At 42.0% G+C, this 27,087-nt stretch overlaps 1 protein-coding gene and 1 pseudogene across 1 annotated transcript in view; both read right to left on the bottom strand.

Moving 5' to 3' along the window:
* Positions 1-5,704: 5,704 nt before the first annotated feature.
* Positions 5,705-7,585, bottom strand: LOC106573133 (pinopsin-like; annotated as a pseudogene).
* A 4,323-nt stretch (positions 7,586-11,908) lies between these two features.
* The window catches only part of LOC106573039 (5'-nucleotidase domain-containing protein 3), a 43,349-nt gene continuing 28,170 nt past the window's right edge, over positions 11,909-27,087 (bottom strand). The window contains exons 7-14 of the mRNA XM_014147662.3: positions 23,140-23,200; positions 22,588-22,690; positions 22,004-22,105; positions 21,688-21,769; positions 21,497-21,583; positions 21,217-21,357; positions 14,152-14,216; positions 11,909-13,824 (exon numbers count right to left, since the gene is read on the bottom strand). Of these exons, the coding sequence (XP_014003137.1) occupies positions 13,560-13,824; positions 14,152-14,216; positions 21,217-21,357; positions 21,497-21,583; positions 21,688-21,769; positions 22,004-22,105; positions 22,588-22,690; positions 23,140-23,200 (906 nt within the window). The 3' untranslated portion in view covers positions 11,909-13,559. The remainder of the gene's footprint in view (positions 13,825-14,151; positions 14,217-21,216; positions 21,358-21,496; positions 21,584-21,687; positions 21,770-22,003; positions 22,106-22,587; positions 22,691-23,139; positions 23,201-27,087) is intronic.

The following is a 27,087-nucleotide window of genomic DNA, read 5'->3' as shown; positions in this document are numbered from 1 at the left end:
TTGAGATCTGGGCTTTGACTAGGCCATTCCAAGACATTTAAATGTTTCCCTTAAACCACTCGAGTGTTGCTTTAGCAGTATGCTTGGGGTCATTGTCCTGCTGGAAGGTGAACCTCCGTCCCAGTCTCAAATCTCTGGAAGACTGAAACAGGTTTGCCTTAAGAATTTCCCTGTATTTAGCGCCATCCATCATTCCTTCAATTCTGACCAGTTTCCCAGTCCCTGCTGATGAAAAGCATCCCCAAAGCATGATGCTGCTACCACCATGCTTCACTGTGGGGATGGTATTCTCGGGGTGATGGGAGGTGTTGGGTTTGCGCTAAATTTGAATCTCATCTGAACAGAGTAACTTTTTCCATATGTTTGGGGAGTCTCCCACATGCCTTTAAGTGTGTTTGCGTATGTTTTTTCTGGAAGCAATGGCTTTTTTTCTGGCCACTCTTCCATAAAGCCCAGCTCTGTGGAATGTACGGCTTCAAGTGGTCCTATGGACAGATACTCCAATCTCCACTGTGGAGCTTTGCAGCTCCTTCAGAGTTATCTTTGGTGTCTTTGTTGCCTCTCTGATTAATGCCCTCCTTACCTGGTCTGTGAGTTTTGGTGGCCGGTCCTCTCTTGGCAGGTTTGTTGTGGTACCATATTCTTTAAATGTTTTAATAATGGATTTAATGGAGCTCCGTGGGATGTTCAAAGTTTCGGATATTTTTTATAACCCAACCCTGTTCTGTACTTCTCCACAGCTTTGTCCTTGACCTGTTTGGAGAGCTCCTTGGTCTTCATGGTGCCCCTTGCTTAGTGGTGTTACAGATTCTGGGGCCTTTCAGAACAGGTGTATATATACAGAGATCATGTGACAGATCATGTGACACTTAAATAAAGTCCACCTGTGTGCAATCTAACTAATTATGTGACTTCTGAAGGTAATTGGTTGCACCAGATCTTATTTAGGGGCTTCATAGCAAAGGGGGTGAATACATATGCACAAACCACTTTTCCATTTTTATTTGGGGGGGGGGGGGGGGGTTCACTTCACCAATTTTGACTTTTTTGTGTATGTCCATTAAATGAAATCCAAATAAAAATTGATTTAAGTTACAGGTTGTAATGCAACAAAATAGGAAAAAAGCCAAGGTGGATGAATACTTTTGCAAGGCACTGTACTCCAAGTACTTGTATGTGGTGACTACCTCAAGCTCTAAACCCTCAGAGGTACACTACCGTTCAAAAGGTTAAAGTCACTTAGAAATGTCCTTGTTTTTGAAAGAAATGGTCCATTAAAATAACATAAAATTGATCAGTAATACAGTGTAGATATTGTTAATGTTGTAAATGACTATTGTAGCTGGAAACGGCAGATTTTTAACTTAATATCTACATAGGCATACAGAGGCCCATTATCAGCAACCATCACTCCTGTGTTCCAATGACACGTTGTGCTAGCTAATCCAACTTTATAATTTTAAAGGCTAATTGATCAGTAGAAAACCCTTTTGCAATTATGTTAGCACAGCTGAAAACTGTTGCGCTGATTTAAAGAAGCAAAAAAACTGTCCTTCTTTAGACAAGTTGATTATCTGGAGCATCAGCATTTGTGGGTTCGATTACAGGCTGAAAATGTCCAGAAACAAAGGACTTTCATCTGAAACTCATCAGTCTAATCTTGTTCTGAGAAATGAAGGCTATTGCATGTGAGAAATTGCCAAGAAACTGAAGATCTCGTACAACGCTCTGTACTACTCCCTTCACAGAACAGCGTAAACTGGCTCTAACCAGAATAGGAAGAGGAGTGGGAGGCCCCGGTGCACAACTAAGCAAGAGGGCAAGTACATTAGAGTGTCTAGTTTGAGAAACAGATGCCTCACAAGTCCTCAACTGGCAACTTCATTAAATAGTACCTGCAAAACACCAGTCTCAACGTCAACAGTGAAGAGGCGACTCCGGGATGCTGGCCTTCGAGGCAGAGTTGTAAAGAAAAAGCCATATCTCAGACTGGCCAATAAAAATAAAAGATTAAGATGGGCAAAAGACACAGACACTTGACAGTGCATCCCGGAGTTGCCTCTACACTGTTGATGTTGAGACTGGTGTTTTGCGGGTACTATTTAATGAAGCTGCCAGTTGAGGACTTCTGGGGTGTCTGTTTCTCAAACTATGTACATGTCCTCTTGCTCAGTTGTTGTTGAGAAGAGATTGGGGCCTAGGATCAAGCCTTGGGGTACTCCCTTGGTGACAGGCAGCTGAGACAGCAGATGTTCTGACTTTATACACTGCATTCTTTGAGAGAGGTAGTTAGCAAACCAGGCCAAAGACACCTCAGAGACACCAATACTTCTTAGCCAGCCCATAAGAATGGAATGGTCTACCGTATCAAAAGCTTTGGCCAAGTCAATAAAAATAGCAGCACAATATTGCTTAGAATCAAGGGCAATAGTGACATCATTTAGGACCTTAAAGGTTGCAGTGACATATCCATAACCTGAGTGGAAACCAGATTTATACCAAAGAGAACAATATAGGCATCAAGAAAGCCAGTCAGTTGATAATTGATACGTTTTTCCAACACCTTTGATAAACAGGGCAAAATAGAAATAGGCCTTTAACAGTTAGGATCAGCTTGATCTCCAACTTTTAATAAAGCATGAACCGTGGCTGCCTTCCAGCAATGGGAACCTCCCAGAGAGGAGAGAGAGGTTAAAAAGGTCAGAGATAGGCTTGGAGATGATAGGGGCAGCAACCTTAAAGAAGAAAGGGTCTAAACCATCTGACCCAGATGTTTTTTTGGGGGTCAAGTTTAAGGAGCTCCTTTAGCACCTCGGAGTCAGTGACCACCTGCAAGGAGAAACTTTGTAGTGGGCCAGGGGAAAACGAGGGAGGAGGGTCAGTGATAGACGCATTAGAAGGGATGGGAGATGAGGAAATGTTGGATGTGCAAGGAGGCATGGCTGAGTCAAATAGGAATCCTGAATTAATGAAGTTGTGATTAAAGAGCTCAGCCAAGTGCTTCTTGTCGGTAACAACCACATCATCAACATTAAGGGACATGGGCAGCTGTGAGGAGGAGGGTTAGTTCTCCAGGTCTTTAACCGTTTTCCAGAACTTTTTGGGGTTAGACACACAGAGAGATAACTGCTCCTTAAAGTAACTGAAGTTGGACTTCCGGATAGCCTGAGTACACTTATTTCTCATTTTCCTGAACGAGAGCCAGTCAGCTTGAGTATGCGTGTGCCGAGCCTTTTGCCAAATGCAATTCTTGAGGTGGAGTAACTCTGCAAGATCATGGTCGAACCAGGGGCTGAACCTGTTTTTAATTCTCATTTTCTTTATGGGGGCGTGTTTATTAACAATACCACTGAAAATATCAACAAAGAAGGTCCAAGCGTCTTCGACAGAGGGATCATGCTGATTCTATACCATTTTACAGAGGCCAGTTCATGAAGTAAGGCTTGCTCATTAAAAAATTTTAGCAAGCGTCTATGACAAATCAGGATAGGTCGTTTCACTGAGCAGCCATTACGAACACAGGCTGTAAAACAGTGATCACTAAGGTCATTACAGAAAACCCCAGACTGATGCCTATCAGGATTATTTGTGAGGATAACATTGAGGAGAGTAGCCTTTTCTAGGTGTTTGGAGTCATACCTTGTGGGATTAGTAATAATCTGAGAAAGATTTAGGGAGTCCCATTTCTTTAGGACTTGGTCAGGTGGTTTAAACATGTCCCAGTTTACGTCACCTAGCAGGACAAATTCAGAATTAGTGTAAGGGGCCAGGAGTGAGCTTAGGGCAGGTAGGGTACAGGCCGGTGCTGATGGAGGACAATACCACCCAGGCAACAGTCAAAAAGAGCTATTTGAAAGTTGAATGCTTAAAACCAGCAAATCAGATTGTTTGGGGACAGACTTGGTGGAGATAACAGAGCACTGAAGGTGATCCTTGGTAATAATTGCCACTCGCCCACCATTGGAAGACCTGTCTTGCCGAAAAAGGTTATAACCGGAAAGGTTAAGATCAGTATTCAAAACGCTCTTCCTTAATTAACCACATCTCAGTAATGACCAACATATCTGGATTGGAGCTGTAAACCCACACTTTCAATTAATCCATTTCAGGTAATAAACTTCTAGAGTTAATGTGCAGAAAACCCAGGCTTTTACGAGAGCAGAAATCAGTGAAGTATATATATATATTTTTTTACCTTTATTTAACTAGGCAAGTCAGTTAAGAACAAATTTGTATTTTCAATGACTGCCTAAAATAGCAGGGCACAAGTCAGAATTAAGGCTAGCAACAGGAGATGGGCCAGTGTGAAAATGCACCCTGCACATATCAGCAGCAGTATTACAATCAAGGCACGGCAGAGGACAGGGAAATTTCTGCAGTGTCTTTGCAGCAATTCGACCATGAAGGCCTGATTCACACAGTCTCCTCTGAACAGTTGATGTTGGGATGTGTCTGTTACATGAACTCTGAAGTATTTATTTGGGCTGCAATTTCTGAGGCTGGTAACTCTAATGAAATTATCCTCTGCAGCAGAGGTAACTCTGGGTCTTCCTTTCCTGTGGCGGTCCTCATGAGAGCCAGTTTCATCATAGCGCTTGATGGTTTTTGCGACTCGACTTGAAGAAACTTTCAAATTTCTTGAAATGTTTCTCTTTGCTTATTTGAGCTGTTCTTGCCATAATACGGACTTGGTCTTTTACCAAATAGGGCTATCTTCTGTATACCACCCCTAACTTGTCACAACACAACTGACTGGCTCAAACGCATTAAGGAAAGAAATTCCACAAATTAGCTTTTAACAAGGCACACCTGTTAATTGAAATGCATTCCATGTGACTACCTCATGAAGCTGGTTGAGAATGCCAAGTTTGCAAAAATGTCATGAAGGCAAAGGGTAGCTACTTTACTACATGATTTCATATGTGTTATTTCAGAGTTTTGATGTCTTCACTGTTATTCTACAATGTAAAACATTTAAAAATAAAGAAAAAACATTGAATGAGTAGGTGTGTCCAAACTTTTGACTGGTATTGTAGGTCAAATTAACTGTAGGAACAAAAATAATTTTCAAAGAGTAATTTGCACCAAACATTATTCACAATCCTATTTTCTATGTGTGAAATCGTTTTCCTTCCAAACAATGGTAATTAACTATGTTAAAAAGCATTTTTTCTGTGTTGAAATGGTGTGGGCGTACCCCAACAACAGAATGGTGTGGGCATATATCGGTCACTAAAGATATTCATGCTGATTTTTGAAATATTTCAGATACAAGATTGAGGTGTTTTTTTGTTGTTGCTTTGGCCACATATGAGTATGGGATGAGTCAACCACATTCTTTGGGTATGAGTTAACAGAATTTGAACTTTTAAAAGTTCGATTTTCACTGGACACTTACTGTAAGACTTACTTACTGTGAGTCCTTTAGTCATTCCAATGTTGGTGGCACTGAGGAGGCGGCCTTGGCTGGTGACTGATGTGGAATTGCAGGGTTGGGAATACTTTGTGGCTTGAGGTCTTGCTGAGAATAACTGATGTGGAATTGTATGGGGACTACTTTATGTGGCCTGAGGATGAGGAGGAAGCTATTCTCTCCTCTCCCCCTTGATTGGGCCGGGACGGGATGTACCCAGACCACTGTGATACTTCTGGGTTCCTATTTCTGTTTCCGGTGGAGTGATGGAGAAGACAAAGGAGAGAGGATTCACAGAGGCAGCACCTTGCTGTGGACGCTGATCCCTCGGCTCCCTGTTCCCACGGTGCTCATCAGGGTCATTGAGTGCATGGTGAGGGTGTCGGTTGACAGGCCATGAGCTATGTAGCGCCCACAGGAGAGGACCTCTAGAGTGGCATTGCGGAACTACAGGGAGTACAGACAGACACCAACTGTTAGAAGCTACATACATAATGTGTAGTAAAGAACTATAAGACAATTCATACACTATTCAATACACAAGACATTCTAAGTTTCTGTTGATAATAGTGTAATCTACTTAATAACCAACATTTTTATGTAAATATCCTAATTGAATTAAGACCACAGGGACCTGATATTTAGCAGTCTCCTTCAATAATCTAAACTCAATTGATGTGTTGTGTCCTCACTTTATTCTGCCACTCCTACACATACCTGCTCGTTACTTAGGAAATCGATGATAGGGTTGTTGACAGGACTGGTCTTGGCGAAGTACATAGGCATGGTAGCAAACAGTGGAGGGATGTGGAGGTCTGAGTCCACCACCACCACGGAAAGGGCCGTGTAGGGCAGCTAGCAGAAAAAGAAGGCCCCGATCATGGCCAGCACCATCCTCACCGCCATTCATTCTCCTCCAGGCTGGGATGCCCTCCCTGCAACTCCACACTACGGTTCAGCTGGGGGAAGAGGAAGGAGAGGAATAGAAAGACAAAAAAGAAGACAACACCCCACAACAGGGTTGTGTTCATTAGGTATCTACCGGAAGAAAACAGACTGAAAAAGGGAGTAACTACATGGAATTGTCCAATAAGAAACACAAATGTTTCATTTTCCATGACAAAAAGTTTTTAAAACGTGTTCTCCTGGAGCTCCACAGTGGAGCTTCTATTCAGCTAGAGGAAGAGAAACCGGACAGGGCTACCATCATTCACATATTTGTGAGCATACAGTAGAACACAGTTGCTTTCCCTCCGGGGGTCCTGAACTATATAGACTACAGAGCTAAACCTTGTCTGCGTACTTGACCTCATCCCCAGGCTCAATTGATACAGCATATAGACAGAGAGATTTGTTTGACAGAGAGAGCTGACTGGTGGACAATATTTATGTGTACCTTGCTCATGGATATGAGGACCTTGGTGTAGCAGTAGATGATGATGGCTACAGGCAGGAGGAAGCACAGCAGTGTGTAGAGGACGAGGTAGCTGTAGTTGCTCCAGGACCTAGAGAGACATAACACATTATAAGCCCTGTTATAAGACATTATACCTGGATGCTTTAAGAAGTGTTACCAACCATGACCTTCAACACATGGCCTACATGCGCTCGTGGCAAACTCTCCTCACTTTCCTCATTCTAATCTACACTGCCCTACCTTTTCAATAAAAGGTCTGAAAAGTACTCAGTGTTACCAACCAGTCCTGCCAGCCGAGGAAGCAGGATGTCTGGACAAATGTGTTGTTACAAGACATTATAAAGGCTCATGCTTATAACAAGTTACCAAGCCTTTTAATAAAGTGTTACTGACCTCTTCTCTCCCAGCCCAGGATGGATGTCTGGACGCCCTTGGGGTGGGAGCTCCAGCATTATAAAGGTTCATACATGCTTATAACAAGTTATACGACATTATAGAGACCTCTCCTCCCAGCCAAGACAGCAGGATGTCTGGACCCCCTCGTGGCCGTAAGAGCTCCAGCCCAGCAGCGGGGCCACGGCCCAGAACAGCCAGAACAGCCAGACACCCAGAAGCCCCTAGCAGCTCCGACATATGTTCATCTTGAAACCTGCCATGGGTTTACACACCACGTTGTACCGCTCATATTCCAGCAGGGTCAACGTGGACATAGACACCAGACCTGAGGGAGAGGAGCCCAGGGGCTGTGTGTTCATAAAGTATATCAGAGTAGGAGTGCTGATCTAGGATCAGGTCCAGGTCCTGTTCATTTAATCTTATTCAATATGATCTAAAAGGCTAAAATGATTCTAGATCAGCACTCCTACTCTGAGATGTTTTATGAATATGGGCCCTGGATTCACAACCACAAAACTACAAAGATCTGAATAAACCCCCATGAACCTAATTCAACACATTGAGCTAACTCGATCAAATTAAACTTGCATTTTCAATACCTGTATATGGGCGTGCCATAATATGGACTATAGGGCTATCTTCTGTATACCACCCCTACCTTGTCACAACACAACTGATCGGCTCAAACCCATTTTAAGAAGGAAAGAAATTCCACAAATTAACTTTTAACAAGGCACACTTGTTAATTGAAATGCATTCCAGGTGACTACCACATGAAGCTGGTTGAGAGAACGCCAGGAGTGTTCAAATTTGTCATCAACGCAAAGGGTGGCTATTTAAAGAAACTCAAATATAAAATATATTTTGATTTATTTTACACTTTTTTGGTTACTACATGATTCAATGTGTTATTTCATAGTTGATGTCTTCACTATGATGTAAAAAATAGTAAAAATAAAGAAAAACCCCTGAATGAGTAGGTGTTCTAAAACTTTTGACCAGTAGTGTATATTCAGGCAACTGGGTCAATAAAACAATTATTCATACCCCTTGACTTATTCCAAATGTTTTTGTTACAGCCTGAATTCAAAATGAACAAAATATTTATATCACCCATCTACACACAATACCCCATAACAAAACATGTTTGCACATTTATTGAAAATGAAACATAAATATATATTTTACATAAGTATTGAATCAATATTTTGTAGAAGCACCTTTGGCAGAGATTACAGCGGAGTCTTTCTGGGTAAGTCTCTAAGAGTGTTCCACACCTGGATTGTGCAACATTTGCCAACTACTCTTTTCAAAATTCTTCAAGCTCTGTCAAATTGGTTGTTCTTGATAATTGCTAGACAACCATTTTCAGGTCTATAGATTTTCAAGCGGATTTAAGCCAAAACTGTAACTCGGACACAGGAACATTCACTGTCTTCTTGGTAAGCAACTCCAGTGTAGATTTGGACTTGTTTTATCGGTTATTGTCCTGCTGAAAGGTGAAAACCTCTCCCAGTGTCTGATGGAAAGCAGACTGAACCAGGTTTTCCTCTAGGATTATGCCTGTGCTGAGCTCCATTTAGTTTATTTTTTTATCCTGAAAAACTCCCCAGTCCTTAACGATTACAAGCATACCCATAACATGATGCAGCCACCACTATTGCTTGAAAATATGGAGTAATACTCAGCAATGTGTTATATTGGATTTGCCCCAAATATAACACTTTGTATTCAGGACAAAAAAGTGAATTGCTTTGACACATTTTTTGCAGTATTACTTTCGTGCCTTGTTGCACACAGGACGCATGTTTTGGAACATATTACTCTGTACAGGCATATTTATTTTCATTCCGTCATTTAGATTAGTATTGTGGAGTAACTACAATGTTGTTGATCCATCCTCTGTTTTCACCTATTACAGCCATTAAACTCTAACTGTTTTAAAGTCACCATTGGCCTCATAGTGAAATCAACTCAGCAGTTTCCTTCCTCTCCGAGAACTTAGTTAGGAAGGACCCCTGTATCTTTGTAGTGACTGGGTGTATTGATAAACCATCCAAAGTGTAAATAACTTCACCATACTCAAAGGGATATTCAATATCTGCTTTTAAATTTTTTACCCATCTACCAATAGGTGCGCCTCTTTGTGAGGCATTGGATAACATCCCTGGTCTTTGTGGTTGAATCTGTGTTTGAAAGTCACTGCTCGAATGAGATACAGATAATTGTTTGTGTTGGGTACAGAGATGAGATGTGACTTGTTAACCAAAGATTTACTCTTTAACTTATTTAGGATTGCCATAACAAAGGGGTTGAATACTTGACTCAAGACATTTCATCTTAAAATGCTTACTTAATAATTCCACTTTGACATTATGGGTTATTGTGTCTAGGCCAGTGACAAAAAAATCTCAATGTAATTAATTTTAAATTCAGGCTGTAACACAACAAAATGTAGAAAAAGTCAAGGGGTGTGAATACTTTCTGAAGGCACAGTAAATTCACATTGAGAATCAACTAGGGGGCATGACATGAAAATAGAGCTCTTGGGCCACACTCCAGTGGTGGGTTTGGTGTCGAAATGAGAATTTATGAGCAGAAAAGAACCCCATACCTACTGTAAAATATGGTGGTGGATGATGTTATGGTTGATTTTATGGGGCTAGTTTGCTGCCACTTGTCCTGGGCCCTAGTTAAGGTCAAAGGCATCATGAACGTTATCCAGTACCAGGATAATTTAGCCAAAAACCCAGTTGTGTCACACCCTGATCAGTTTCACCTATCCTTGTTATTGTCTCCACCGCCTCCAGGTGTCGCTTGTTATCCCTGTCTCTCTGTGCCAGTTCGTCTTGTATGTTCCAAGTCAACCAGCGTGTTTTTCCCGTGCTCCTGCCTTTTCTATTCTTTTTTACCAGTCCTCCCGGTTTTGACCCTTGCCTGTTTTCTGGACTCTGTACCCGCCTGCCTGCCCATTCTGCCTGCCCTGACCTCGAGCCTGCATGCCACACTGTACCTCCTGGACTCTGAACTGGTTTTGACTTTTTGCCTGTCCACGACCACTCTTGCCTACCCCTTGCGGATATAATAAATATCAAAGACGCAAACCATCTGCCTCCCGTGTCTTCATCTGGGTCTCGGCTTGTGTCCTTATAAGTTGCCTCTACAAGGAGGCTAAAACTTAGCCACAAGTGGATCTTCCACCAAAACAATAACACTAAGCACACCTCAAAATCCACAAAGAAATGGTTAATTGGTCACAAAATCAACATTTTGCTATGGCTGCAATCGCCAGTCTTCAAACCACAGGTTTTCAATTAGTTTCAACTGAAGAGGGTAATCCATAAGCGCAGACAGCTGATATCTATGATCTGGAACGAGTCTGTATGGAGGAATGGTCTAAGATCTGTCCAAATGTGTTCTCCAACTCATTAAACATTTTAGAAAACGGCTCAGTGTCGTTATCCTCGCAAGGTGAGGTATTAAAAAGGTATTGAAAACAGGGGTCTTAATAATTTTGACCCCTACCTTTGAGAGAATGTTTTACTCGATAAACAATATCTTTCTCTCAGCAATTATTTTAGTATAATATAATTTCCCTTTTTTTTAGCATACAATATACACAAAAAAAACGCAACATGTAAAGTGTTTGTTTCATGAACTTAAATAAAAGATCCCAGAAATGTTCCATAAGCACAAAAAGCTTATTTCTCTCAAATTTTGTACACAAATTTGTTTACATCCCTGTTAGTGAGCGTTTCTCCTTTGCCAAGATAATCCATCCACCTGACAGGTGTGGCAAATCAAGAAGTGGATTAAACAGCATGATCATTACACAGGTGCAATTGGCATGCTGACTGCAGGAATGTCCACCAGAGATGTTGCCAGAGAATTGAATTTTAATTTCTCTACCATAAACCATTTCTCTACCATAATGTCATTTTAGAGAATTTGCCAGAACGTCCAACCGGCCTCACAACCACAGACCATGTGTATGGCGTCGTGTGGGCAAGCTGTGTGTTGATGTCAACATTGTGAATAGAGTGCCCGATGGTGGCGGTGGGGTTATGGTATGAGCAGGCATAAGCTATAGACAACAAACACAATTCAAATGCTCAAAGATACCGTGATGAGATCCTGAGGCCCATTGTGCCATTCATCTGCCACCATCACCACATGTTTCAGCAAGATAATTCACGGCCCCATGTCACAAGGATCTGTACACAATTCCTGGAAGCTGAAAATGTCCCAGTTCTTCCATGGCCTGCATACTCAGACATGTCACCCATTGAGCATGTTTGGGATGCTCTGGATCGACGTATGACAGCGTGTTTCATTTCCCGACAGTATCCACAAACTCCACACAGCCATTGAAGAGGAGTGGGACAACATTCCACAGGCCACAATCAACAGCCTGATCAACTCATTGCGAAGGAAATGTGTCGCGCTGCATGAGGCAAATGGTGGTCACTCCAGATACTGACTGGTTTTCTGATCCAAGCCCCTACATTTAAAAAAAAGTTATCTGAGACCATCAGATGCATATCTGTATTCCCAGTCATGTGAAATCCATAGATTAGGTCCTAAGGAATTTATTTCAATTGACTGATTTCCTTATATGTACTGTAACTCAGTAAAATCTTTGAAATTGTTGCATGTATATTTTTGTTCAGTATAGCTCAGTATTTGAATTTAATCATTTATTTTATGAAGTCATTTTTACTCATCTTTATCAAGGATGTCAATAATTTCAGACCACACTGTATATATCAAACAATAGATTTCTAAAACATTAAGCCTTATCGATGATCATAAACAATGTCATTTTCTTGTTAGTTTCCCCCAAAAAACGAATAAATCAAATCTTTGAACATTTCAATGCAAAGTAAATTATTTGAATACACTTTTATATTTTATAAAGCACAATGTTTATGAAAACAAACAAAAAAGATAGCCAAGCAACACTGGACGATGATAAATACATTTGTCAATGAAATACAGCAGATTACCCTTTTCTATGAAAAATAAACTGTTGGTTGTGTCTGAGTGCTATTAATGTGGTTAGTACCTGAACTAGTAAGGACTACTAATAACAATAAAGCCTGTGTGAAAAATATGATTTTAGGGTAGGCCTATCTCCCTTATTACCAGGGAATAATATATTCTAAACTAAAGCATCACTAATATATAATCTACAGTCCAGTTCTAGTGACAGACGCGTAAGGCATGTCTTTGAAAATGTCAAGTCATATTTTCAAACAATTAATCTCCACACAAAAACTCCTGTGCTTGATAATATCAGGAGTCTGTGTTTCTCTGTGCTTACAGGTTCAGAGACCACCTGCTTTAGGTGGTCATCCCTTATTACCCCTTTATAACCAACTTCCCCTTATTTACAGATACAGTATATAGTTAAAAAGGCCAAGATCATCTTAATACACAGGTAACTAACTATACAAGTGCATATCATACATTTACATAAATATATGATTACCATGAATGTTACAGATAACGCACGTATCACGTCTTGGCCCGACGTCTTTCAAGACTGCTATAAAATAAACTCTATTCACTCTGTACGGACAACCATACTCTCTTGCTCTCTCTCACACCCACACATACTTACTAAGAAATTAGAGATCACAATGACATATTTTGACCTTGTTTGGATGAAAGTGAAAGTTTGCTGATCTAAGTAAATCTCCATTTGGTTACATACTGTATGTCTGTCAAGCACATTCATCCAAACTTAATACTTTGTGTTTGGTATACTAAGCAACTCTACTGTGAGTGGTTCTCTTAATGACAATAGAATTGCATTGAAACATTACAGAACTATTAAAGAGGCTATATACTTACTGCATATTATCTAACGTCCTAAATCTTTATAAATAGATGAAACCTACACCTGTAATAGTGAGATGTCATGACAAGATTTTAAAGAGGAGCAGCAGTATTCAAGTTATTGTGAAAAAGCCAGCATATGAGATGGAGTATGTACAGTATCTAGTGAATGGCCTTTAGGTTACAGTCCACATGCCCTAAATATGTAATGAATGGTTGAAGTCCAAGTCAGCCATGTCCAGAACCCATCTCAGGACAGTATTCTGACTTGAAGACAACGCACTTAACTTACAATTTTGTGCCAGTCTCCAATTTACATGAATGAATGATCGGCGCAAAACTGAGTTGCGCACACTAATCTCAACTCTGAATAGGGCCCACAGAAAGCTCTGTGTCCAGACCAGGTCCGGACGGAGTGTGTCGCAATGAAACCCGTCCCCCTCTACTTTGAGCAGATCCGGATGGGGTGTTACACTGAAACCCTACTCCTCTCTACTCTTCAGTCGTGGTCCTGTGGGGTATGAAGGGCATCTTCAGGGCTCCGGCGCTGGTCTGTTCGGGCCAGAAGGGTGACTCGTGCTGCAGGGGGGTCCGGCGAGGGAAGAAGGTGTGCTGGAAGTCATAGTTCAGCAGACAGCTGAGGGAGGCCATGTAGATGTCAGCGAAACGAGACAAGCGGCGGGAAAAGTAGGTGGGGTTGTGGTACGTTCGAAAGAGACTCCCAAACTGGCTGTTGAAGATGTCCTTAGTCTGTGATCTGTTGTATGATAAAATATGTAAGATATTTGTTATCAAGTGACAGTGCTCATTTGCATTGCATGTCAAGGAAAATATCGGTAAGACTTCATTTGAAGAGTAGCTACATTCATATGGAATTCTTATGTAGATTATAAATATGTTATGAAGTCCTTATGTACTCTAGGTGCCTTTCAAAGAAAGTATTATCAAAATATCTATAGCATAACTTCTATACTTTGACCAAATAAGAGGACTCATCACAAATGACATAATGCTTCTCTTGAGATTCTTGAAAGGCTCTTCCCCAGTCCCATCTATGCACATTAAAAGTAATTCACCATGGTACCTCATGGCTTCTCTCTCTTTGATCCACTCCTGGACAACAGCTTGCGACGCTGGGTCTCTGTGGACCTGGAACGGAGGGAGAAGAGGAGACATACTGTGTAACTGTTTACATACATACTGAGAATAAATATCTGTGGAGCTGGGAAGTAGGGACCGGGTTGGGGAGTAACTGATTACATGTAATCTGATTACAAACTAAGTATAATCAGTACATTACCAGCAAAAATATTGTAATCAGATTATAGATACTTTTTAAAAACTAGATTATTAATTATTGGATTACTTTTGAATTCAGAAAGGATGTTTGTGAAAAAATACAAAAAGTCAAAGATTTTTTAATATAATTTTTGTAATTTTACCTTTATTTAACCAGGTAATAAGCTAGTTGAGAACAAGTTCTCATTTACAACTACGACCTGGCCAAGATAAAGCAAAGCAGTGCGACACAGACAACAACACAGAGCTACACATGGAATAAACAAGCATACAGTCAATAACACAATAGAAGAAAAAAGTCTATATACAATGTGTGCAAATGGCGTGAGGGGGTAAGGCAATAAATAAGCCATAGTAGCGAAGTAATTACAATTTAGGGAATTAACACTGGAGTGATAGATGAGCAGATGATGATGTGCAAGTAGAAATACTGGTGTGCAAAAGAGCAGAAAAGTAAATAAAAACAATATGGGGATGAGGTAGGTAGATTGGGTGGGCTATTTACAGATGGACTATGTACAGCTTCAGCGATAGGTTAGCTGCTCACATAGCTGATGTTTAAAGTTAGTGAGGGAAATATAAGTCTCAGCGATTTTTGCAATTCATGGCAGCAGAGAACTGGAAGGAAAGGAGGCCAAAGCAGGTGTTGGCTTTGGGGATGACCAGTGAGATATACCTGCTACATGTGGGTGTTGTTATGGTGACCAGTGAGCTGAGATAAGGCGGAGCTTTACCTAGCATAGACGACCAGGAGCCAGTGGGTCTGACGACGAATATGTAGCAAGGGCCAGCCGACTAGAGCATACAGGTCGCAGTTGTGGGTGGTATAAGGGGCTTTGGTGACAAAACGGATGGCACTGTGATAGACTGCATCTAGTTTGCTGAGTAGAGTATTGGAAGTTATTTTGTAAATGGCATCACCAAAGTCGAGGATCGGTAGGATAGTCAGTTTTAGTAGGGCATGTTTGGCGGTGTGAGTGAAGGAGGCTTTGTTGCGAAAAAGGAAGCCGATTCTAGATTTAATTTTGGATTGGAGATGTTTAATATGAGTCTGGAAGGAGAGTTTACAGTCTAGCCAAACACCTAGGTATTTGTAGTTGTCCACATATTCTAAGTCAGAACCGTCCAGAGTAGTGATGCTAGTCGGGAGGGCGGGTGCAGGCAGCGAACGGTTGAAAAGCATGCATTTGGTTTTACTAGCGTTTAAGAGCAGTTGGAGGCCACGGAAGGAGTGTTGTATAGCATTGAAGCGCGTTTGGAGGTTAGTTAACACAGTGTCCAAAGAAGGGCCAGATGTATACAGAATGGTGTCGTCTGCGTAGAGGTGGATCAGGAAATCACCCGCAGCAAGAGCGACATCGTTGATATATACAGAGAAAAGAGTCGGCCCGAGAATTGAACCCTGTGGTACCCCCATAAAGACTGCCAGAGGTCCGGACAACAGGCCCTCCGATTTGACACACTGAGCTCTGTCTGAGAAGTAGTTGGTGAACCAGGCTAGGCAGTCATTTGAGAAACCGAGGCTGTTGAGTCTGTGATAAGAATATGGTGATTGACAGAGTCGAAAGCCTTGGCCAGGTCGATGAAGAAGGCTGCACAGTACTGTCTTTTATCGATGGCGGTTATGATATCGTTTAGTACCTTGAGCGTGGCTGAGGTGCACCCGTGACCGGCTCGGAAACCGGATTGCACAGCGGAGAAGGTACGGTGGGATTCGAAATGGTCAGTGATGTTTATTAACTTGGCTTTCGAAGACTTTAGAAAAGGCAGGGCAGGATGGATATAGGTCTATAACAGTTTGGGTCTAGAGTGTCACCCCCTTTGAAGAGGGCGATGACCACGGGAGCTTTCCAATCTTTAGGGATCTCTGATGATACGAAAGAGAGGTTGAACAGACTGGTAATAGGGTTGCAAAAATGGCGGCGGATAATTTTAGAAAGAGCAAGGGGCCAGATTGTCTAGCCCAGCTGATTTGTACGGTTCCAGGTTTTGCAGCTCTTTCAGAACATCTGCTATCTGGATTTGGGTGAAGGAGAAGCTGGGGAGCCTTGGGAAAGTAGCTGCGGAGGGTGCGGAGCTGTTGGCCGGGGTTGGGGTAGCCAGAAGGAAAGCATGGTGGGCCGTAGAGAAATGCTTATTGAAATTCTCTATTATCGTGGATTTATCGGTGGTGACAGTGTTACCTAGCCTCAGTGCAGTGGACACCTGGGAGGAGGTGCTCTTATTCTCCATGGACTTTATAGTCTCCCAAAACTTTTTGGAGTTAGAGCTACAGGATGCAAGTTTGTTTGAAAAAAGTTAGCTTTTCCTTTCCTAACTGCCTGCGTACATTGGTTCCTAACTTCCCTAAAAAGTTGCATATCGCGGGGACTATTCGATGCTAGTGCAGTCCGCCACAGGATGTTTTTATGCTGGTCGAGGGCAGTCAGGTCTGGAGTGAACCAAGGTTCTTAGTTCTACATTTTTTGAAAGGGGCATGCTTATTTAAGATGGTGAGGAAATTACTTTTAAAGAACGACCAGGCATCCTCAACTGACAGGATAAGGTCAATATCCTTCCAGGATACCCGGACCAGGTCGATTAGAAAGGCCTGCTCGCAGAAGTGTTTTTGGGAGCGTTTGACAGTGATGAGGGGTGGTCGTTTGACCGCGGACCCATAGCGGATGCAGGCAATGAGGCAGTGATCGCTGAGAACCTGATTGTATTTGGAGGGCAAGTTGGTCATGATAATATCTATGAGGGTGCCCATGTTTATGGATTTAGGGTTGTACCTGGTGGGTTCCTTGATAATTTGTGTGAGATTGAGGGCATCTAGCTTAGATTGTAGGAGTGCCGGGGTGTTAAGCATATCCCAGTTTAGGTCACCTAACAGAACGAACTCTGAAGATAGAGGGGGGGCAATCTATTCACATATGGTGTCCAGGGCACAGTTGGGAGCTGAGGGGGGTCTATAACACGCGGCAACAGTGAGAGACTTATTTCTGGAGAGATTCATTTTTAAAATTAGAAGCTCAAACTGTTTGAGCATAGACCTGGAAAGTAAGCCTGCAAAGTTCTGTCAATCTCTGGAGTAGATTGCAACTCCTCCCCCTTTGGCAGTTCTATCTTGATGGAAAATGTTGTAGTTGGGGATGGAAATCTCCAAAATGTTGGTGGCCTTCCTAATCCAGGATTCAGACACGGCAAGGACATCAGGGTTGGCGGAGTGTGCTAAGGCAGTGAGTAAAACAAACTTAGGAGGCTTTCGATGTTAACCTGTTATGGATAGGGGGCAGTATTTTCACGGCCGGATAAAAAAACGTACCCGATTTAATCTGATTATTACTCCTGCCCAGAAACTAGAATATGCATATAATTATTAGCTTTGGATAGAAAACACTCCAAAGTTTCTAAAACGGTTTGAATGGTGTTTGTGAGTATAACAGAACTCATTTGGCAGGCCAAAACCTGAGAAGATTCCTTACAGGAAGTGCCGTCTCTGACCATTTCTTCGCCTTCTACACTCTCTTTATTTAAAACTGACGATCTCTGCTGTAACGTGACACTTCCTACGGCTCCCATAGGCTCTCAGAAGGCAGGAAAAAGCTCAATGATGTCTTTGCAGGCCCTGGCTGAAAAACACTAGCGCATTTTGATAGTGGTCGATCAGAGGACAATGAGACTGAGGCACGTGCACGAGGCGACCCCATGTTTTTATTTTCTCTGTCTTTGAACGAAAACAACGACTCCCGGTCGGAATATTATCGTTTTTTTACGAGAAAAATCGCATAAAAATTTATTTTAAACAGCGGTTGACATGCTTCGAAGTACGGTAATGGAATATTTATAATTTTTTTGTCACGAAACGCGTCGGGCGAGTAACCCTTCGTCACCCTTGGATAGTGTCTTGAACGCACGAACAAAACGCCGCTAATTGGATATAACTATGGATTATTTTGAACCAAACCAACATTTGTTATTGAAGTAGAAGTCCTGGGAGTGCATTCTGACAAAGAACAACAAAGGTAATCCAGTTTTTCTTATAGTAAATCTGAGTTTGGTGAGGGTCAAACTTGGTGGGTGTCAAAATAGCTAGCCTGTGATGGCGAGCTATCTACTCAGAATATTGCAAAATGTGCTTTCACCGAAAAGCTATTTTAAAATCGGACACCTCGATTGCATAAAGGAGTTCTGTATCTATAATTCTTTAAATAATTGTTATGTTTTTTTGTGAATGTTTATCGTGAGTAATTTAGTAAATTCACCGGAAGTGTTCAGTGGGAATGCTAGTTCTGAATGTCACATGCTAATGTAAAAAGCTGGTTTTTGATATAAATATGAACTTGATTGAACAAAACATGCATGTATTGTATAACATAATGTCCTAGGCGTGTCATCTGATGAAGATCATCAAAGGTTAGTGCTGCATTTAGCTGTGGTTTTGTTTTTTGTAACATTATATGCTAGCTTGAAAAATGGGTGTCTGATTATTTCTGGCTGGGTACTCTGCTGACATAATCTAATGTTTTGTTTTCGCTGTAAAGCCTTTTTGAAATCGGACAGTGTGGTTAGATAAAGGAGAGTCTTGTCTTTAAAATGGTGTAAAATTGTCATATGTTTAAAAAATTGAAGTTTTGGGATTTTTGAGGAATTTGTAATTCGCGCCACGCCTATCATTGGATATTGGAGCAGGTGTTCCGCTAGCGCAACGTCTAGATGTAAGAGGTTAACATGCATGAAACCAAGTCTTTTTCGGTACAGAAGTCAACAAATGAGAGTGCCTGGGGACACGAAGGAACTGGGTTAACCTCCACATCACCCGAGGAACAGAGGAGTAGGATAAGGGTATGGCTAAAGGCCATCAAAACTGGTCGTCTAGTGCGTTGGGGACAGAGAATAAAAGGAGCAGATTTCTGGGCGTGGTAGAATAGATTCAGGGCATAATGTACAGACAGGGTTATGGTGGGGTGTGGGTACAGTGGAGGTAAACCCAGGCACTGAGTGAGGATAATAGAGGTTGCATCTCTGGACGCGCTAGTTATGCTGGGTGAGGTCACCGCATGTGTGGGAGGTGGGACAAAGGAGTTATCTGTGACATGTTATCTGGACTAGGGGCTCCGCAGTAAACTAAAACAATGGTAACTATCCTAAACAACAGTATACAAGGCATATTGACATTTGAGAGAGACATAAAGCGAGGCATAAAGCAATCACAGGTGTTGATTGGGAGAGCTAGCTAAGACGACAATGGGTAAGACAACAACAGCTAATCAGCTAAGACAACAACAACAGGTAAAATGGCAATGAATGGGCAGAGAAATTCGGTTAACTACACTCAGGGCCTGAGTTCGAGGCTGGGGCCGACAGATAAACAAAAAAATAAAACAACATGGAGTACCGTGATTAATGAACAGTCCAGCAGGCATCAGCTATGTAGCCAGGTGATCATAGGGTCCAGTGAACAGCAATAGATGGAACAGGGAAGCCGCGGGTTAGTCGTTACTACGCTAGCACGCGAGAGACACGCCGTTTAAAGTTAGCAGGCTGTGGTAAGTAGAAGCGTCTACTCCGATGTCCGGCAAAGGCCGGTTGAGGGCACAGCGGATGGAGTTGCATCGGCAGACCAGTCGTGGTGGTACGGCGGGGCGCCGTGTCGACAAAGGGTCCAGGCCAGATGGCGAGAGAGGTATTGTAGTTGTAGTAATTTTGTTTGCTAGCCGGGAGATGCGCCTGGCTCACGGCTAACTGGTGCTAGCTTCAGGGCAGGGGCATTAGCCACTATAGCCACTCGGTAGTAGCTAGCTAGCAGCGATGATCCGATGCAAAGGTCCAGAGCTTACGGCAAGGATCCGGTGGAGTAGTGGATTCTAGCCGTGTTGGGGTAGAGTCCGGGAGGCATTCAGCTGTGTAGCTGAGTGATCACTGAGTAGGTTGGGAGGTGGACATTGGATGAGGCGAGTTACTGGAAGGTATATTTAATTTAAAAATGGAAAAGAGATTGAAAATAAATTTAAATATATACAACAACAAAAAAGACGAAAAATACCAAAAGTACACGAGAGGACGACAAACCACGTCTGCACTGCTACGCCATCTTGGAAAAAGATAGGGTGAACTTCACTAGGGATGGCCTAAATCAATGCTTATGACAAATTCAGCTCCAGGACCAGCCATAGGGCCAGCTGGCTAATCTTTTGAATATGGAAAAAAAAAACATAATATTAGCTAGGGAGATAAGGTTAGCAAGATAGCTAGCTAGCTAGATAAGGTTAGCATGTTAGCTAGCTACACTGACAGCTGTCAGTGCCTTATTTGTTGATGTTTATCAACTCCACGTGGAAATTCTCACATACATTTGTGAATATGTATAAGCAGCCCTCGTCATTCTTCGCAGGTGGAACCTAAATGTGCATTTCATCTATTGGACAGAAAACTATGTTGAAATAGTGGCCCCGACTTCTTCTGGGGGGGGATCTTTTAAGGCAAAAGTAATCCAAAAGTAACTGAAAGCAATCAGATTACTTTACTGAGTTTGAATAATCCAAAAGTTAAGTTACTGATTACAATTTGGGACGGGTAACCAATAACTGTAAACTAGGATTACATTTAGAAAGTAACCTACCCAACACTGAGGAGGGAGCATAGCTGTAGGCATAGAGCTACCACCCACACCAACATACATGTGTTCTATGAGCCCCGTCAGGCCCTGTAGCCAGGTCATTAGGTGGACGTACTTCTCAGTATTCAACACACCCCCACACACACCCCCACACACACCCCCACACACACCCCCACACACACACACACACACACACACACACACACACACACACACACACACACACACACACCTCTCCCCGCCCCCACCTACCTGCATGTGCTCTATGAGTCCAGTCAGGCCCTGTAGCCAGGTCATCAGGTGGACATATTGCTCAGTGTTCATGATCTTGATCTCCTTCCTCAGCTCTGGGATGATGGCTCCTGTCCTCCAGCCGTGCTTCAGAGTCAGGTCCTACAGGGAGACGCATAACACCTCAAATAACCAATTACAGTACAAATACAATGTACGTCATAAAAGTATGTCGAAATGTTGTCACTTTGAATGACTGCTTGTTGTAGCTAAAGCATTTGCAAATAGTTGTTGCACTTACAGCCAGGTCACTGTAAATGTGATCCCCAAAGTACAGCACCTTGGACCCCCTCCAACCAGTGAGTCTCAGGAACTCATATAGGTTTCCCTGAAACAAACACATACCTGTATCAAAGAAAAATGCAATAATTCCATAGACCCCACAAAGGAGTTTTAACTCATATTCAATAGCTCAATTGAATTGTCCTGTACCTGTTTGTAGATCTTCCCCTTCTCCAGCTTGTGAATCCTGTCCCAATGCAGCACCCCTTTATCTGTTACTCGTCTGAAGGGCCTAGGATGGACAGAGGAAGAAAAACACTAACACTTTATTTGAAGAGTACTTACTTTCATGAGGACTTCAACTTGCGGTTGTTGACATAAGCATTTATGGAGTGCTTATGTACTGCTTATGAATGTGTCATGTATGGTTTATTAACGTGTTATGAAGTCTTTATGTAGGTACCCTGTGGAGACCAAAAGGGACATAACACAAGTTTCAAGGTCTTTATGTAGTTCCAACACTTACTTCCTCCTGTCGTTGAAGAAGCCTGGTTTGTCGGCCTGCACAATGACAATATCAAACAAATCTCTCCAGTCCTTCCCCACGATGTAGATCATTCCCCGGTCCCTGGGAATTCAGAGATTAGATTTTATATTAGAATTCACACAGTAGACAACAGAATATAGAACACACAGCACACTCTGCCAGTATCAAACATATCTGCACACTCATGAGGGTAGTTCATCAACCGTTTGTTCTATTTTTAAATCAGTCTTGTTTCAAGCCGTTACCATTTCATCACAGTGAGGACTGAATGTAGATAACATTCCTGTAACCATGACATGAGTAGGTGATGGAAGCTCTTTGATTTAGACCAGTGGATTTGGGTCAAGCCTCCATGTGAATCTAACAAATGTTGTGGTTGTAAAGCCTAGCTTAGTACTGACGGAAATCTCAGAGTAACTTACAGTACAGTGATAAAATATATTGTATGTGATATCTTCAGAACTTGAACCCACAACACTGCTGTTTTCTAGTGCCAAGGTCTTACCAACTGAGCCACACAGGACCACAAGCTGCCTGAACACAGGTTGACAGTTGACACTCACACAAAGTCAAAGGGGCTGTTGGTGATGAGGAACATCTTCTTGCCATCCTCATAGAGCTTCTTCAACACAGCGTGAGTCTGTTCCCCATAGGAAATATAGTTCTCTACACACAGAGACAGAGAGAGAGAGACAGAGACAGAGAGAGAGAGACAGAGAGAGAGAGACAGAGAGAGAGAGAGAGACAGAGAGAAAAGAAAGGGAGAGAAAGATATTGGGGGGGTAGTGAAAATACAGTACAAACTGAGCTACACTGTCAGACAATTACTATTGTCTACAGAAAATACATTCTTTCTATAGGAACTACAATAATAACAACATTTCATAGTAATCTCTTTCAAAATACGAGCAATGGCAATGACCTTGATGTAGAACTCTCCTCACATTCTCACAGACATTCATACAGAGTAGCACAAACACCTGAGATCATTTGTAAAGAGACCACGTATAACATAACCGACTGGGTTGCCCAAATCAGAGCATACACTCCCCTCACTCCAATGATCATAAAGTAACTATTTTAGAGAACAACACAGAGATCCTTGTTATCCTTACCCATATCTGCCTCCACAGCTCGATACATAATACCCTTCACATGGACATCTCCTATCGCTGCCTGTCAACACAGAGAGAGGATGAGATGTTACAAAGGTTGTATTTTGTGGCAGGAGGAATATTTTTCACAAAATACAGCACTTTACAAACAGTGAGAGGGACGGCAAGAAAGTTAAACAAATCATACATTTTACAAAAACACATTTACTCGAAGAACAGTGCAGACGTAAAGTTTGGTAACAGAATGATGGTAAAATCTCCTGCAGTTTTTATGTGACTACGTTTTCCAAAAAGCGTTAAATATCTACTCCGTATTAAGATTAAAATATCTGCAGAAAGAATAGGGGGTCATCTATGATATGACACATTGAGTTTGAAAAAATCTATTTTGATTATTGAGCTACAGTAAGAGAAGTGGATTAACACCCGGTAACAGAATGACATCGTGGGTCCCTGATCTGTACAATAGAGAAATGCATAATTCTGAATATCATTCTCCTCATGATGTATCCTGAATAGGTACACAAAAGGTAGAAAAATGTAATATCCTCTTTTGCATGTTTGGGTATTATTCTAATGAGCTCCGCACCCAAACAAGACCAAATTTGGTTGGTCCGAACTGGACCATACCTGTACTAATCATAGACATCTATGTTTCACAAGTTTGGACATCACAGTACTGCACAGTAGAGCAGAGTACAGTACAGCACAGTAAAGTAGAGTTCAGTACAGTATAGCACAGTAGAGTATAGTTCAGCACAGTAAATTATAGCGTACTAAACTACTTTACTTTTCTTTACTGTGGTGTATAAACATGTGAAACAGACATTGACTGGTTCAGATTTGGACTAAATTTCAACTACTTTTCAACAGATGTCCAGTGTCAGTCAATGCTCAGTGGGTGAGAGGGCTGGTTAGAGTAAATGGAATTTAAAAAGGGGCTTATGGGTTGGTGTCAGTAAGAGCCAGGAAAGGTGACATTAACTGGAGAGGGAGAAGAGAGAGAGAGGGAGGGGTTGTCCAGACTGTTTTCACACTCTTGCTTTGACCACCATGTGACAGAAAGCGAAAGAAAACATTGAGCTGAACATAACAGTATGCCAGTGAAAGGGAGGCTAGTAACAGGTGACCAAATTGTGGTTTGTGTCTAGTAATTCAGTTGCAGTCTTTCTGTTACAGATTTTGGGGTAATTCTGTTAACAATTTGTGCGGGATACAGGTTAGTCGAGGTCATTTTTAAATGTAGGTATGGGTAAAGTGACATTGCATCGATAATAGACAGCGCGTAGCAGCAGTGAAAAAACTCATATGTAAATAGTCTGGGTGGTCATTTGATAAATTGTTCAGCAGTCTTATGGCTTGGGGGTAGAAGCTGTTTTAGTATTTGTGATCTACAGCTGTTTATATTAGTTATTATGCTGTTACTAAACAGTAATGTATTACGGCAGTGTTATGTTACTACACCTAATAGGAAATGCACATGCACACTATTGGGCCGGGGGCTGTAGAGCATGAGTTTTTTGACTAAAGGAAACTAACTGTACTCCCGTCTACTGCCTGGTCATTTCTCCACAACACAAATATTACAGTGGCGACGATGTGACTAAACTTCTTAAATGGACATTGCTTGAAGGGAAGAATGTTGCGTGAGTAATGAAATTCAAAATAATTATGTAAATCGTCAGTTATTTTTTTATTTTTTTCGCCAGTAGAAAAGGCTGCTAGTAGGTACAGTGTTCAGGAGCTGCCAAGTAGCAAGCCTATTGGAGTCCAGAATAGAGACACTGCCCTCTGGTGGTGTCATTGAACCCATTGAAATTAGGCGATCTCAGTGGAGAATATTGTTTAAAAAAAATATATATTAAAAAAAGAAGAAAATGTAACACAGTGGGTACATGATTACAAATGAGTGCAGTGAATGAAGTCATTTCAGCAACTTCTGAAATTAAGTGAAGAATTAGATGAAAATTCAGAAAATTAAGGAATACAAGGAATAAGGAAACTGAACAATTAACTGTGAAAATGGCAACCATTGGTCGAGTACCAGAGTTTGAGGCTACAAAAGAGGATTTTGATTCCTATGTAGAGCGTTTTGAGCGTTGGCTGGCTGCAATTGAAATCAAAGATGAAAAGAAAGCAGACGTATTTCTCAGTGTTTTGGGTTCAACTGAGTATGGATTGCTGAAAGGTCTCATGTAACCAATAAAAGCAGTGGAGTTGACCTATGCAGAAGTGACTGAAACTCTTTCAAGGCATTTCAAGCCTAAGCCAATTCTCATTGCAGAACATTTCAGATTTTACCAACGTCACCAGAGGCAAGGGGAAACCATGGCTGACTACATCCTTGCTTTGAAAAGGCTGGCAAGTACATGTGAGTTTGCACGATTTCTTGATGATGCTCTCCGAGACAAGTTTGTATGTGGTCTCACAGGTGAAGCATATCACAGAAGGCTTCCGTCAGAGAAGGACCTGACCTTTAAGAAAGCCGGTGATATTGCACTTGGACTCGAGCTTGCCCACAGGGATACTATTGAGCTATCGGGACATGCAGAACGTCAGAAAGGTGTTCACAAGGTCAGTGACACATGTGGAGGAAAAGGCTCACAAACGTCACACTTTTCTCAGTCCTGTCCTCAAGGTTACATAAGAACAAAGCAGCCCACATCACAAAGGTCTAAGCCAAGTTGCTACAGATGTGGGAGAGATAATCATCAGCACAGTGAATGTCGATTCCAAAATGAAAAGTGCCACAATTGTGGAAAGGTTGGACATTTACAGAGTGTGTGTAAAGCTCCAAAATGCACACCAAGAGCGCACAAGGTGTCAGACGCAGCACAAGAAGAGGAAGGTACAACAAACAGTATTGGAACTGTTCACAGTGTTCACAGCTCAACAACAAGAAGATGGAATCTATCTCAGCATGGAGTTAGCGGTACAACCAGTAAAAATGCAGCTGGACACCAGAGCGTCTGTATCTCTGGTTCCAGAAAGACACAACAAAGAAAAACTGAAAGAGTTCCCTCTTCAGCCAGCGCCCATCCGTCTTTCTTCATACACTGGTGACACTATTCCTGTGTTAGGTCAGATCCAGGTACCAGTCCGGTATGAGGGGAAGGAGTGGACGCTATCGCTTGTCATTGTTAAAGGAGAAAAAAATCAGCCTTGCTAGGCAGAAACTGGCTACAAAAGGTCAAGTTGAACTGGGGAAAAATCTTTAGTGAGAAATGACAAACCACTGAGTCAGGCTACACTCACTAGCATGCTGGAGAAGCACAAATAACTTTTCAAAGATGGCTATGGCGAAATACAAGACTTCACAGCAAAAGTCAGAGTACAAGAAGGAACCAAGCCTATCTTTCACAAACCACGTCCAGTTCCCTATGCTCTTAAGGAAGCAGTAGAGAAGGAACTGGACCGCCTACAGAAGAATAACATCATCACGAAAGTAGCGAGGCGCGATCGTTGTAGTCCCAAAAAAGACAAGACTGTAAGAATGTGCGGAGATTACAAGGTCACAGTAAATCGCTGCATACTACCAGAGGAATATCCACTACCAAACGCTGAAGATCTGTTTGCCACTCTAGCTGGTTGGAAGGTTTTCAGTAAACTGGACCTGGCATTCGCTTATCAGCAACTGAAGCTGGAACCGGAGTAAGAACAGTATCTGATCATCAATACACACAAGGGGCTATTCAGATTGAATCGCTTGGTCTATGGAATCTCGACAGCTCCAGCGATATTCCAACACACAATAGATCAGATCTTGGACGGTATAGACAATGTTGTGTGCTTCATGGACGACATCCTCGTGTCAGCACCAACCATTGGAGAGCACCTAGTAGTGCTGGACAAAGTGATGTCAAAACTGGAGAAATATGGAGTGAGAATGAAACGCAGCAAGTGTGAGTTCCTCCAGGACTCAGTGGAGTATCTTGGATACAAGACTGA

Source organism: Salmo salar, chromosome 16, assembly GCF_965601325.2.
Source record: "Salmo salar chromosome 16, fSalSal1, whole genome shotgun sequence".
In the NCBI taxonomy this organism is placed as follows: domain Eukaryota; kingdom Metazoa; phylum Chordata; class Actinopteri; order Salmoniformes; family Salmonidae; genus Salmo; species Salmo salar.
Note: the sequence above shows the minus strand (reverse complement) of the source record. Positions and strands in the feature narration are given on the sequence as shown.